This window comes from Quercus suber, unplaced genomic scaffold (assembly GCF_002906115.3).
Source record: "Quercus suber isolate HL8 unplaced genomic scaffold, Cork oak 2.0 scaffold_272, whole genome shotgun sequence".
Taxonomy (NCBI): Eukaryota; Viridiplantae; Streptophyta; class Magnoliopsida; order Fagales; family Fagaceae; genus Quercus; species Quercus suber.
This window is the reverse complement of record NW_027069728.1, coordinates 86,166-101,832: the sequence shown is the minus strand read 5'-3', so window position 1 is coordinate 101,832 and position 15,667 is coordinate 86,166. Positions and strand designations below refer to the sequence as shown.

The following is a 15,667-nucleotide window of genomic DNA, read 5'->3' as shown; positions in this document are numbered from 1 at the left end:
ATTCATCTAGAAAATAAGTTCTTTACACTCCAAAAGAAGTGCATACACTTCAACCCAAATTCAAAATAACAAAGTCTAACAAAAATAAAATAACATAGTTCAACAAAAATATAATATCCTTGGAACTCGCCAGATGTTAAGTATCAATATTGAAAGAATTTGAGTAAGCAGACTAATCCTGAATATAACCATGATTATCATCAATAGATTTTTTGTTGATGTCCAAATTCATAACATCTTCCACAAGCTCATCCAATCATTTGTGCAAGTTCTATGCCAAAAAAAAAAGTATTAGTAGTTCTAGGGTCGGTAAAGTTTCAATTTCCAATTATATCCCTTGTAAATTTTTGTAATTACTCACTTTTCTTTTTAAATTTAAAATATATGTTGGATATAAAAGGTATTTGACAAATGTAAAATAAAACAAATATTTATTTGTTATATGAATTAAACGGATTGTTTTAAGTGGATTATTTTGGGTTGACACAAATAAATTGGCGTGTCAAACGTGTTTATTACGGGTTACGCGGGTTGACCCGCTTATGACACGTTTCTTATCGTGTCGCTTTCGGGTCGATCCGTTTATGACCCAAACCCATTAAGGCCCAACCCTAACCCGAAAAAACCCGTGTTGGGTTCGTGTCGTGTTCGCGAGTTGGGTCGAACATTGACACCCCTACCTATTAATATGGTAATATTTTTTTTAAAAAAAATTTAGGTCCCAAGTCCAATAACAGCTCCGTCAATGGTTCCAGGTGGAGAAATCTAGGGACAAACCTAATTTTGCAATATGTTGAAGTGATCGAATGTGAGTGTCTACTACTTTTTATCTAAACGGACAAAGTTTATTTTTTCTTTTTACCATGCAAAATGGACCATTTTGGCAGGCTGTGAAATTGAGTTTGTCGGTGGTATATATATAGGGCAGCAAAATTTCTTGCAAATTTAGCACAAGACAAATTTGGTCTAGTTGCCCACAAGGGCAAATTTAGCATAAGACAAATTTGGTCTAGTTGCCCACCACTCGTGTCCTTTTGTTACCTACACTGTATGGCCTTTCTATTGAAAAAAAAAAAAAAAAAAACTATTGAGCGGTTGATATGTACTTCAATTTGCATTGAAAATCTAGTATTATTATTTGAAAATATCTATTATAGTAGGAGAATATTTATTTTGAAAAGAAGGAAATTGCATCAACACTTTTTCACTTCCTCGCTGCTATCACTGCATAAATGATTTTTATTTTTATATAAAAAGACAGACACAATACTGAACACACGTGTTCTAATTCTTAACAAAATAATAATAATAATAATACACAGTTACACACATGAGACATGCCATTTATATAAAAATAACTCTTGTGGACCAATGTTTATTTATTTTTTGCTTCAAATGTGGACCGATGTTTATTGTTTACTGCTTTTGCACGAGAATTTGGGATTTGGGATGGTCCTATGAAATTCTTTGTCCTCTAATCTGCTTATTCTGTTTAGTTTTTATTTTATTTTATTTTATTATACAAGATATAAATTATAATCTAACTTAATCTAAGTGTATGTGTGTGATACAATTTCCTTAATATTTGAATCTTGACCCTTACCCCCTATACCCTACAAACACTTATACTTATAGAGTGACTATCGCGTTAAAGATGTATGGTGGTGTTTCTGGTTAGTTAATAAAAGTTGATTTTAACTTTTAATCCAAAAAAAAAAAAAAAAAAACTCACATAAATAATTATAGTAAATAATTAAAATGCCAATCATTTGAGGGATTAGCATATTTAACAAATTCTATAAATAAATATCTCATAAACTAGTGTCTCTCATGTGAAAAATTATTTTAAACAATAAGCTAAATCTTTTTAGGATCAAAAATAGTTACATTACCTCATTTGCTGTTTCTTAGGTTTATTTTTTAAAATTTAGCCATGTAACTTTTTTCTAATAAGATGAAAGTGTATTTTTAGTTGAGTATAGTCACATGACCGAATTTTAAGATAGGAACTTAAGGAACAACATCTAAGTACTGTACTTAAATTTTACTCATCTTTTTACACATTTTTTTATTGCACACTCATGTGAAATTTTGTATTAAAAACATGATTTCACAATTTCAACTAAAATCATGTTTTGAACATGAGATGTGGCATTGTGTGTCCTGTATCTCTCTAAACTAGTTTAAATAAAAATCTTTAAAATTCTTCATATATCTTTTTATTAGTTGTGAATTTTGAAAATTTAACCGTTGAATTGTATTTTCTTTATGTTTTTTAGCATACATGTCAAAAATTTCATTCAAATCAAATATGACTTACTATTCGATTAATAAACTTATTTTTTATGTAATTTGATTAATGAGATACCAATTGATTTATGATTTAATAAGAATATGCAATTTATAGATTTTTAAAATTCACACTCCATACAAAAGGTATAGGGTTTGACTTATTTTTAATACATTTTTAATTAGAATCTCTTTTTGTTTTAATAAAAAATTACCATATCACTTAATAACTAAATAAAATGTAGAGATTAAAATCGACAATCACTTGTCATTGCATATTTAAAACAACAAAAGCCCTCCAATTAAAAAAGTACTCAAAATAAACTAAACCCAAAGATATAAGATACATGCATTTATAAACTAAACCCGTGATTAAAACTGGACATGAGTCCTAATCATATCATGCACAAATACACTGAACACAAACTTCACTCGAATATAAAAATGAGTAGTTGGAAGAGGTTTTCATTTTCCACAACTATAAGTCAAATCAATCAATCGATTGATCATTTGGTTTTAAAAAATGAGAATCAATCATTTCGAAAACGAGGATTAGCCAATAAATTAAAAAAGGTAAAGAGTAACTCCTTGTCCTAGCCGCCTAACTCTATTCCAACACCTGTCAATATCAAAAACACAACTCTCTCTCTCTCTCTCTCTCTCTATATATATAGATGTGTGTGAAAAACGGTTAATTCAAATTCAATCAATCTTCAATCAGATTCATAAAACTGTTAAAAAAACAGTTAAAAAAAAAACCACGATTATGAGTTCGTTGTTAGGGTCTTCAGCTGCTGCCACGTCATCGCCATGGATTCCGATTCGCAGACCTTCGTTTCTCATATCAACAACACCACCTCCTTCCAAATTCTTCAAATTCCATTCCTTTTCTCCTTCTCCTTCTTCGTCTTCGCGCTTTCGCGTTGTTTGTAGCAGTGGCGGAACCGAGGGATCATCGAGCTCGAGCTCCGATGCGGCGGCGCGTGAGTTCAAGTTCGTGCTCCACGACGCTCTGGAATCTTCTGGAATCCACGCCTCCCATGCCAGAGTAAAAAATTTTCCAAAACCTTTTTTCTCCAAAATTCGATTTTTTTTTTTCTGTGGCCTTAGAATTTTTGTTCTATCTATCGCTTGCTCACTTTGTTTCTAGTTTTTATTAATATAAGGGAGATTATTTATTTATATATTGTGAAAATTTTGCAAAATAAGGCTTTTTTTTTTGGACCTCATATACAAGCACCCAAAATGCCCAAAATCGTTTCTTTTATTTATTTATTATTATTATTTTTGGGGATGTGTGAAAAGCTAAGAAGCACGTACACTGACATAGACAAGGGTTATAACATAATACACTGGTATGACACACATAGACAAGGGTTATAACATAATACACTGGTATGACACGAGTACAACACCCAATGGTAACAATGTTGGTTGGTTTAATTGAAATTTTGTGGAATTGATATTCTAGATTCTGATAGAAATTTATTTCTTTTGTGGTAAGCGTGATTCATGATTGATGATTTTTTTTAATATTATTATTTTCTTTCTGGAGTGAATTTGGGTGTTTTTTTTTTTAAATATTAATGGTGAAAATTATTATATAAAACACATTAGCACACCCTCCTCACAGTTCTTAAAAAGAGGTTTTGAGCATTTCTTAATTTGGTTGATCTTACATGATAATGTAGGGAACCTTTATAAAGAACAGCCCTTTGTACTTGCTCTCCAGCCAGTAAAAGCTATGGTTATGAACAATTGAACCCATCCCCAAGAACCCGTGCCGAGTAATCTAGGGGTATTTTATATATATATATATATTGGTAATTATGTACACGCACTTACTGGGTCTTGAATCTACAACCTCTTCCTCCACCTTGTCCTTACAACAAGTGGAGGTGCCAATTTAGCTAGAGCACGTTGCCTTGATTTCTTTCTCTCTCTTTTTTTTTTTTAGCCCATTTAGTTGTCTTTCTACTGCATTTTTTAAAAAAATTTTTTTATGGGATTCATGTGATTACTAATTTCATTTATTTTATTTTGTTCAGTTAGATATCTCTTAGGATGTAATATGGTTTGATTTGGTGAATTTGGTCCATAATTTATGTGTGAGCAGGAGGGAAGGGAGGGTTTCTGTGCACAGATCCGGAAATTGTCTGACATTGAGAGGGAAACCAGCATTAGCATTAATAGTCATGTTGATTTGGGGAAAACGGCTCTTTATATAGCGGCAGAGGATGATTCTCTTGTTTCTCACTCTTCAGTGCCTCTCCCTGTAGATGCTTTCATTGACAGATTGGATGATCTTTCTGTAGGCTACTGCTCTCACTATAACTCCTCTTATAGTTCATCGCCAGAGAAGTTTTTGGAGAGCATAGAGAGATATCTATATGGCACAAGGGTATGTTCATTGAAGGAATTTTTATATGCGTATTCAAAGTTGAATAGTAGGTGTACTAAGAAAAATGAAACTTGTATGACGAGCACATCACTTTATTTTGTCTAAGGTCAATATGTTTGTGCTATTTCAATCTATAATTTTGCATTTTTAATTTTTCGTCCTTTGATTATGAGTTTATATATCCATTTCATGCTTACTGTTGAATTTGTTAGGGAATTAGTGTGTGTGCGTGTGTATTTATAAGTAACAAAAATCCATTAAAAGAAAAAGCGCAAAAGGGGCGCAACCCAAGCACCTCAAAAGAATACAAAAGAATAGCCCAAAGCAAAAGTAACAATATAAAACTAAACAAAGGTAAATGAAAACTTCAAGCATCCGTGAGTCCTAGAAAGTCCATGATAGGGGGGAAAAAAGAGAATATGAGAATTCGAAGTCCAGCAATATAAAGTCTTCAAAAATAATAATTTCAACTTTGTTATGCATTAACTCTTAACATACAAAGCATCAAACATTTCTTTCTCTTCAAAGGCACCACATGAAACACAAAAGAACAAAAAGAAAACCAAAGGCCACAATTACCAAGTCACTGCAGAATGTAGGCAAAGATGAGCCGTACTCTCTCAATGACTATTGCACACAAAGCACCAATCCATAATGATTAACCCTTATTTCCTTATATTATCTGTAGTCAAGGTCTTTCCCTATGACACACACCATGAAAAAAAAAAAAAAAAAAACACCCTTAGCTGTACAGGAACTTTCTAATTGCTTTGCCAGGGAAAATTCCCCCTACCCCCTACCCCCTTCTCTCTTCTTGATGTCTTATAATAGTTCTTCACTTGGAAGCCTTGAGTTTTTGAAGGGATCCATTCCAATTCATTTACTTGCCCATAATGTATCTTCCTAGCGTATATGTCATCCAACAATTGAGTCATAGATTTTAATTTCCAATCATGCACCTCTCTAGTGAATAAAAGCAACTCATTCTGTACTCTAAATGTTCTGCCACCTTAGACTCTTCTTAAGAGTAGTCTCACCATTCTACAGATCATGCCTAAAATGAATATTAGAATTATCTCCAAGACCGAATATGTCCCATTTTCTTCCAGTAATTTTCCACAATGTGTGTTGTGTGGATTACCAGAGCAAAACTATATTACACCTCTGCTAGCAAGAATTTAGTGAGTAGTCTCACCATTCTACAGATCATGCCTAAAATGAATATTAGAATTATCTCCAAGACCGAATATGTCCCATTTTCTTCCAGTAATTTTCCACAATGTGTGTTGTGTGGATTACCAGAGCAAAACTATATTACACCTCTGCTAGCAAGAATTTAGTCAATGACTGACTGTTACATGTAGTCATGTCATCTGTGATTTCATATAGATCAATTACCTTTAGACGCTAATTCAGATTTTATCTCATAGATCAATTTGTGACCCTTGCTGCATGATATTTACTTTTGTATGACATGGTTTATTCTTTTCAGGGTTTTCGAAGAACTCATTCAAGAAATCAATCAGAGCCACGAGCTCTTTATCTTCACTCCGTATGGAATTCTACCTTCTGTCTTGTTACAGTGTTCTTGTTTTCGAGAGAATTCTCTTAAATGAGGGATTTTTTAGTAATTTTTTCTTCACACTTTGAATAGGTTTTGACCCATCGTTCAGGCTCCATTGCCATGCTTTCGCTTATATACTCGGAACTCCTGAAAATGCTTCGCATGTGGGGCCTTGTGGATTTTGATGTGGAGATATTCTTTCCCCATGATCTTCATAGTCTACCAAGAGGCTATGATAAACAAAAAAGCAAGGAGTCAGATCAGCCACACATAATTACATCACAAACACTATTGCTGGAGGTAACTCCTGTTTTCCTGCTTGCTTGCATTTTTTTGCCTTATTTTGTATAATAAAGCCTGTTATTTATTACCTTATTTATGATATAAGTAGTTGAATCACTATCACCCTTCAATGGAAGAATGAATAATCTCCAAACGTAAGGTGTGTACCTGGCGTATTTGTGGTTATGACCTTTAATGTTTTCCCATATCTTATGGTGCACAGGGTTTGATTTTCTATACTGTTACCTAATCAATTTGAAAAATATCTGATAAACTGGTCATTAACATAAACAGCCGAGTTACTTATGATAAAATAAAATAAAATAAAAGATTAAGAGAAATTGAAACTGTTCAACTTCTCTAGTTTATTAGCTTTATTTTTGGTGAGATTTTGCAGAAAGGCCAATTAATATATATTCAGCACTCAAAGTAAATAAATTTAATATAAAGCTTCTGTGAGGGCATGCATTTGGGAAAATTGGAAACCCTCAATAGAAATTACGTCTATAAAATTTCATTCCCCTAGAAGTTATTGGGTATAACTTTGGTGCTTGCTTTTTTATTTTTTATTTTCTAGAAATCACAACTTTGCTGGAATTTTGAGCAAGTTTTGTGCAATAGAGACTGTTTTTGGTGTCTTGGTTTGATTATAAAAAGCACAACCATTAGAAGAGGACGCTATAGGTTGAAACTTTATTTAAAAAAAAAATGGTAAAATAGTATTTCCAATACTTATTAAAAAAAAAAAAAAAAAAAGGAGCAATAAGGTTTCCATCAAATAAGATATGTCATATTCAATAAATGATTTAATAAATGTGTTATTGTCAGGTTAAATTACAATTTTTTTTTTCCATTGGACAATTTCACAAAAACAATTAACCTCTGAAAATACAAATGTTGGAGCCATGGGCTATCATGAAGGTGGTATGAGCCTTTGTGGTGGCTGAAGTGCAACTTCAATGGGCTTTTGGATCAATAATTCAACGGTTATTGATGGTGGAAGCTTTGGGTTAGTGGTGGTGAAATACCTAGTTGACTAGATGATGTCTTGCAGTTTGTGAACTGCTGTTGACTCGGCTTGGTGGCGTAAGGATGAAATGAAGGATTGGCAATCTTATGTAGGTATTGTCCTGACAGAAGGATTTGGTGATGGCAGTGGCAGAGATTTGGTGAAAAAGGCTTTGGATTGGTTTTTTGTTATAATATATTCTTTACTGATCCCTCTTGTATTCTTTTAGTTATATTTAAGTCGAATGTCAAGTAAATCAATGTGAAGTTCATTAGAAAATGCAAGTTAAAGTATTGTGCTGTAGTTTCTTGCTTTGCCTTCCTTTTTGTTTTCCTTTCTTTTAGGCGTTCGTCTAATTCTTCATAAAGTTAATTTGCTCAGAAAATATGCACTGGATTATGAATACATATCCATTTTTGAAGTTGATATCCTAAATTTTATAACAGATGTTATTTTTTTCCAAATTTCTTTGATCCTTTTGCACACTTGGAAACTTTCTAATGATTTTGTAGACTAATTATATACTGCATGATGCTCGACTTTACCACAGGAAAGGCCACCTTGAAATTTCATGAGAAATCACCAGGGAGGTTGGAAAAATATGTTTAATTTATTATAAAAGTTAAGCTATTAATACCTCCCTCCCTCCCTCTCTCTCTCTCCAAATAGTTATCACTGACAAAGCTCAGAAGTCTGAGATGTGCTGCTGTGCATGTATGTTACTGACACAGCTCCAAGGTGATATTGTTAATTATAATAGGGAATATTTTCTTCATGGCTCACATCTGTCTTTTAAAAACATCTAATCCAGCCATTCTGGAATAGCATTTCAGCTTAACTTTTGTCTGAGTGTAATATGAGAGGTTGGAGTATAACATATGCTCAATATGGGTGAAAATCTTTGATTCGTCAATCCTACTTGATTCTAGCTCTGGTCCTTATCTACATATGCAGATTTTGAGAAATCTGAAGAATGCTTTCTGGCCATTTCAACATGATCATACCAGAAGTTTATTCTTATGGGCAGCACATGCCGCTAACTGCATTGATAAATCAAATATTGCAGAAGAAGAAAGGTATTTTTAGTTTTCAATTACACTGCAATGTGATCTGTTCTTAACTTTACACAAAATGTTTAGATCAGATGTTAATATCATAATTTTTCTTCTGCAGTGGCTTTCAGCTTGCATCTGCTAAGGCTGCTCGACATAGGCTCGAACGTGGTGTTTGGACCAGTGTACGTTTTGGGGACATGAGGCGCGCATTATCTGGTATGTACCATGTGCAGTTTTTACTGCTAGTATCTAGAAGATGATGCTACATTTTAGTAGACTCTTTCTTTTTGCTGCTGAGTTAATGCCAATAGAAACTAAAATGGACTTAAAAGTGTGAGTTGCATTTGGTTAAATACAGAAATGCGTTTTCTTGTGGAGATGTTTTCATTCAAAACCATAGCTCCTACAAGCTTGCAGTGCTATTTGCCTTCTATGCTAACAATCAGGGCAGAACAGATTGGGGAGGTCCGAGTTTAAAAAAACGAAAAAAAAAAAAAAAATGGAATCTTCAAATACTGCTTATTGGTCTTGAATAGGAGTAAATCTGAAGATGTAGGCAAGTGAAAGAAGCTTTCCCAGGAGAAAGAAAATTTATGCATTTAAGAAAATAGAAGAGAAAAGAGGGGGAGAGTGAGGATTGGGCGAGGAAGATGTCTTTCATATGTTCATATTCAAACCTGATATTGATTCTCTATTAGAAATACCAATGAAATCCCTAAAATGTCTTAAGACAAATAGAGTTACAAAAAAAATGTCTTAAGACAAATAGAGTTACAAAAATGAATGGGATTAATACCTAGAGTTGTTTCACTGAACATATCCTGTCATCATCAATTTCAAATCATATACGATATAATAGAAGTTGTGCCCTACATGTTATGGTTGTGCCAAGTGAACCCTCCCCTTTTTTCTTTATATATATATATATATATATATATATTCATTTTTCTCCCAATATATGTTCAACTTTTCAAGCCTAAAAGTTGGCTTTTCAAAAACGCTGGCTCCAAATGTGCGTTTGGTGAGAATAAAAGCCAACTTTTCTGAAAAGTTGGCTTTTATATTCCTTCAGGATATGCGCGTTTCCAAAATGGATCAGGGTAGCTCCATAATTGAAAAGCTGAGTCCCAGCTTTTATTTATATCCGTTGGGAGAGTGAAGTTACGAAATTGCCCTTGACTAAAGGGCAAGGGTTAACACTTCAGAATACGCAGCTCCCTCAATTACAACAACAACAGCAGATCAAGAACAGGAAAAAAATAGAAAAAAAAACAGCAGCTGGAGTGAGTGCAATTACAACAACAACAGCAGATCAAGAACAGAAAAAAAAATTAGAACAATAAATGATCAAGAAAAAAAAAAAAGAAGCCGATCTGATCCCTGGTTGCATGCACTCCGCAGTGAGGAGGAGGAGCAGCGGTGGCGGTGTGGTGGAGCAAAGACGATTTCTCCTTTCTCTCCATGCGTGTCTGTGTGTGTTTGAAGATAATGACACCAAAAGGCAAGCAAGATTATGGAATCAAGTATCACAGAGAGAGCTAGAGAATTTATAGAATCAAGTAAAAAAAAAAAAAGAAAAAAAAAGAGAGAGAGCAGAGAATGAAAGAGCCGAGAAAGGAAGGCTCTAGAATCAAGTGGGGGAAATGAAGAGAAAGAATCCTCTGGAATATAAAGGAAAAAGTGAGATGAAGGAATCCTATGGGTATACGTGTGGTGGACAAAATGCAAGAGAAAAAATAAAAAAAGGAAAAAAGAAAAGAGTAAACGTATGGATGAAAGAAAGTCAAACAATTACAAATCACAATTTAAAAATATTACTACAATATTTTCACAATATTTTCACAATAAATTTTAAGTAATTAGCTAATATTGATAAGTAAAAATATAATTTCAGTGGTAGGTTTAAATTAGAACTAGTGACAACTTTCTATATAAAATTTTGTTATGATTCTTGTGAAAGTATTGCAAAAAATATTGTAGATGTAACACTTTTTGTTAAAAAATATAATTGTTGAGAGTGAATAGAAAAAGAATAAATAAATATTAAAAAAGAATAAATTTGATTAAAAAATAAATATTAAAAAAGTGGATAATCAAAAGGTAAATGTCACTGTTGATTGTCCAAACAATACAAAAATTTGTCTAACCTACTGAAAATGCTCTTATATATACATTGTCCTTTTTGGTAATTTATTCTTCAAACTGCCACTTTTATAAATACTAGCTAAACACTTAGCTTTTTCAAAAAGCACTTTTAACAGTTTTTACCAAACACTCAGCTTTTTGAAACTCTACTTTTTCATTATGCACTTTTTGAAAACTCAACTTCTTCATTATGCACTTTTACAAAAAGCTGAACCAAACTCACCCAAGTAGAATAAAAACTACTTAAATTAAAACTTAATTACCAAAAATTTCAAAAATTAAAAGGAGTTTCGTTGTTTATTTTAAATGATCTTAATATTTTATTCCATTTGATTTAAAATAATTTTTTCATATGTCCCACAAGCACAGTGCTAGTTTATATTACCAATGTAAGGTCTTGAATATTAGACCACTCTATGCTTGGTTTTCTTCTTGATCATAGTTGTGATTAACCCCAATAGATTTGCTTGGAGTTTTAAGACTACTTGAATTAGTAATTATAAACACATCAAGATATTAGGGTTTATGAAATAACATGCTTTGAGGTTTTACATTGTCTAGAAAAATCATGAGGGGGAAATTGATGATGTTGACAGGGCAATACTAGCCAGGATTAGAACGATGGTACCATTTTAAATTGTTTATAAGAGAAGAAGCCCTGGAGTTTATATTGTATCTGTTTCTTGCTCAGAGTGTTCACTATCGTGAACATGATGTTCAATTTTTTCAATAAAAGTCTTATTACCTATTATAATAAAGAAGAAGCCCTGGAGTCACCCACATCTATAAGTTACTCCTTTAGTTACATGTTGATAACATTAAAAGAATTAATGAGTTTCCTGCTTAGTGATTAGTGTTAGCCTTCAGTTACATGCTGATAGCATCAAGGTCACTGTAGTGTTGAAATTATTTTGGTTCATAACTGTAGTAACTGGAGGTTCGGTTTGTTGTATGTATGAATGTAATATGGAATACACCATTTAAGTTTGACGTCAATTTTCTAGGAAGAAGTGATCACTTACAGAGAGGTTGTGACATTTGTTTTAAAATTTAATATCTGCATTTTTATATGCTATTTATGCCTTTCAAGCATAAGTGACCAAAAATATCATTCTAAATTGCACAAGACTGCACCTTTTGGGTATTAATGAAATGTTAGTTTCGGACTACATTTTTTTCAATGGTTAAAATGGGGGTTGGGAATATGTTAGTTTGAGACTTATAAAATCTCAGCTATGCATCTTATCAATATTTTCTACCTTCAAGAACTGCTTGAATTGAAGAGGCCAATGACTTTTTATCTCCAATGTTATTCAGAAAGTATCAAGAAACTTCTAGTAAAGAGTTCGATTTCTTTCCAAAAGTGGTAATGTTGGAATTTTACCTTAGTTGCTGGGCAATATGTTGTATGTCTTGTGATTTGTCAATTTTGGATTGGTTGGTTGCTCTTAACTTTTAGGAATACCTGATCCAAGGGATATTTAATATAACAAGAATTGGAGTAGGATGAAAATATATAAGCTTGCGGTAAATCATGCAGTTCTTTTTTTCTCTGGTTTGTTGGTTGAGATTTTATTCTTCAATAATTAATGACATACATTTTTCTTACTTTGGGATTTTATTGCTCAACCTATCCCTGAATTGGAATCAGTCAAAAGTATATGATGGAGTTACTTCTGAGATAAATCTAACATAATAGTAGGCTTGGAGGGTGTATGGCATATTTTCTATTGCACATTAAAAATTACATATGATGGAGTCATTTCAAGGAGGTTTCATAAAAATGATAACAGAAATGATGTCATTTCTTGATATACAAATTGATGACATACTTGGTGTGGAATATACAAGGCTATTTGAACCAAAAATAAATTCAATGCTGTGATGTGGGCTTCATCAATTCACTACGTTCACATTTTGTATTCCTCAACCCCACCAAAAAAGGGAAAAAAGAGAGTAAATAAGCATGTTTCAAAAATTCAGCATATAATTCCATTATAATTTTGATCTATACCTTATTTCACTAAAGTAATGGTTGAGGTTGTGGTGTGGACACCAAGATGCACTGAGATTACTGCTAATTTGAATTTCAAAATTTGAAATTTCGTTTATGTTATTTTCTTGATTGATAATTTTGTGAGATTATGTTTATGTTTGAATGAGTTTCCTTATTGTTATTGATGTACTCTCTAAAAGCCTTTTTAAAAAAGGCTCCAATAAACATGTAGGGGAGACTTTGATGAAATGAAAATTTGAATTGGAAAATTTCCAGTTGTTGGGTGCTGATTCCTAGAAACTTAGGTGCTTATTCCTAGATTTTTTTTGCTTGGGGTTGATTCTAGGTAAACCCCTAGATGCTGATTAGGGTTTATCATTTTTTGTTTATTTAATCTTCTTGTTTATCCTTATTTGATATTGTCCGGCATTAGGTTGCCAAGTAGAATTTTTTTTTCTCCAATAATAATAGTTCTTTGATTACCTATCAAAAAAAAAAAAAAAAAAAAATTGCACCTATTTATCTGAAAATGTTCTTCATTTTTGCAGCATGTGAACGGCTTATCCTCCTGGATACTGAAGCAAAGGAATTAAGAGATTATAGCATTCTTCTCTACCATTGTGGATTCTTTGAGGAATCACTCCAGTATCTGAAGTTGTATCAGGACACCAAGGTACAATTCTCTATCTTTATGGCATAACATGTAATGTCACTTTTGAATAAACTAAGGAGATTTCTTAAATGTTTCCAGGATTCTTCCTTAAAAGGCCAATCAGCTGATTCACTCAGCAGCCTAGAGGAAGATGCTGTGGAGAAATTGATGATACGTCTCAACCTCATTTTGATGGAGGAAGGTTGGAGTAAGCCCTCGCATGTTAGAAATTATATTGGTAATAACTCGGAACCATGGTAGTGTCTCTTGTATATTGTCTGACAGCCCTAAGAAACCTGATCTGAATTTGGTTCTTATAAAATTGGGTAGAGTCGTAGTTTATACAACTTAAATCTTTCACAGTAGTAGAATCCCAGGAGTTGCAATGCTTCCATTACTATATATAATAGCAGAAGCTGAGAGAATGTAAATACTAAAATCACTCCTGTTAAGACAAGTGGCATTTGTTTTGTTCCAAACCAACGCAAAGTTTAAATCTAAAATACACTATAATACAACTCCCAAAAGACACTGCAGCAACCCAATGTATCGGTTGGCTTAATACACCTGCCAAGCCTGAAAGATATAACCGTTCATTCAGACTTGTTTTCAAACAAAAACACTACATTCAACAGTTCGTACTTGGTACTGTATCAGTGTCATAAATAACATAAAATCTAAGACCGATGAAAAGGTAAATCTGGATCAAGAAAAGGATAGAGAGTTGGTAAGTCACAAGAGGGGAGAGAAATCTGAGAAATTAGCTCACTGTTTGGAATTTTCTGAAGAAGAAGAGAGTTATATGAAGAAAACCAACGATAGAGATCAAGAGTCCCGTTCTACAGAGACAGAGTCTGTAACCGTCAGGCCAGCCTCTTGCTTGAATCTTCATGCTGTGCGAGAGAGGTGTGGTAATGGTGACTCTTTACATTCCTAAGTTTAATTAGTGTTCTCTGTCTTCAAACTTACTTTCTTTATATATATGCAGCTTATTATTAAGAGCAGAAGGGTAATTTTCCCTTTGTGTTATCTGTTTTGTTTTTCATATCTACGTTGTTTGACACCTTCTCATTTTTTTTTTTTGACAAACATTGGACACCATTTGGTTGTTGTGTTATGTGGTATCAACATTTTGTAAAAAAGTAAAAATAAAGGCAAGAATATATTTCGTTCGTTGTTTAGTCTATTTGGTAGTTGGCAGTTAGTCTATTTGGCAGTAGGCAGTAGTTCATTAATCTGTCCTTGGGAATTTGTTGCAACATCAATTGCAAGCAATGCTAGGGACACCCAAATCCACTAACACAGGTTTTTTTTTTTTTTTTTTGGTTCCTGTAGTAATATCAACATGTAGATCTAACCCCATATACGCACTAACAAAAAAACACTAGTATGATTTGAACTGCAGATATTCTAATATGACTTGTTTACCACAATTTTAATTTGAATCAATATTTTCTTTCAAAATCTTTGAAATGGGTGCTTAAATTTCTCAAATTGAAACTATTGGATCATTCCTTTTCAAATATTCAATCGAAGCTATTTGCACTATTGTGAAAAGCCAAACGTTAACATAAAAAATATTGCTAAACCTTGTGACCCTTGAAAAAGAAAATTACTTAAAAGGGGCAGCCATAACTAAAAAATGGTCATATTTGGAAAAAAAAAAAAATCTTTATTCTTAAATGTGTCTAATCTTTATTTTAAAAATATTATTTTAGCCAAAAGAAATGACTTAAAGTGGGAAGTCACTTGTGTTCCAAATATCACATTTAATGTGTCTATATATATATATATGAACAAAAATATCTTAAAAATAAATCAATTTATAGAGTAAAATATCTTTATTTTTAAATATGTCTAATCATTTAATTGTATATAAGGCATATGTAAATTCTAAATGTTGTTCTAAGCTTAAATAAAAATACGAAAAGAATAAAGTGAAATGTCTAAATTCTAATTATTGTTCTAATTTTACATAAAATAAGAAAATTTCATAAGTAAAAGAAAATCAATCAATGGTTAGGAAATTTATGAGAAAACTTCTGGCGGTGATGACACCTTTGGTCATTCTTATTCTCATCATAATGCAAGCTAGTAACCTTGCTCTCACCTATTTTCATTCCACTTCACTTCCTGTCCAGCTTCCCCTTACTTCCAATTTGGATAATTTTTCAAGGAGTATTTTATATTTGGATTGAAAAAAACATTAAAAGTTGTTTAAAAGATCAAAAAAAGTTACGATCATGCATTATGTATTACTAGGAGTTATCGAAA

At 32.5% G+C, this 15,667-nt stretch overlaps 1 protein-coding gene across 1 annotated transcript; it reads left to right on the top strand.

The window, feature by feature from the left end:
- The first annotated feature begins 2,949 nt into the window (after nt 1-2,949).
- LOC111984341 (uncharacterized) lies at nt 2,950-14,574 on the top strand. Its single transcript, XM_024015972.2, has 8 exons — nt 2,950-3,337; nt 4,406-4,690; nt 6,183-6,242; nt 6,345-6,554; nt 8,500-8,621; nt 8,719-8,816; nt 13,290-13,414; nt 13,493-14,574. The coding sequence occupies exons 1-8, from the start codon at nt 3,056-3,058 to the stop codon at nt 13,652-13,654; spliced, it is 1,344 nt and encodes a 447-aa protein (XP_023871740.1). The 5' UTR covers nt 2,950-3,055; the 3' UTR covers nt 13,655-14,574.
- Nucleotides 14,575-15,667: the final 1,093 nt, after the last annotated feature.

What these genes read in the sequence shown, in the direction of transcription:
- LOC111984341 (XM_024015972.2), top strand. Translation starts at nt 3,056, where the DNA reads ATGAGTTCGTTGTTAGGGTCTTCAGCTGCTGCCACGTCATCGCCATGG. An exon ending in TCCACGCCTCCCATGCCAGA is followed by an intron (nt 3,338 to 4,405) that starts GTAAAAAATTTT and finishes ATGTGTGAGCAG; the next exon opens with GAGGGAAGGGAGGGTTTCTG. An exon ending in AATATTGCAGAAGAAGAAAG is followed by an intron (nt 8,622 to 8,718) that starts GTATTTTTAGTT and finishes TTTCTTCTGCAG; the next exon opens with TGGCTTTCAGCTTGCATCTG.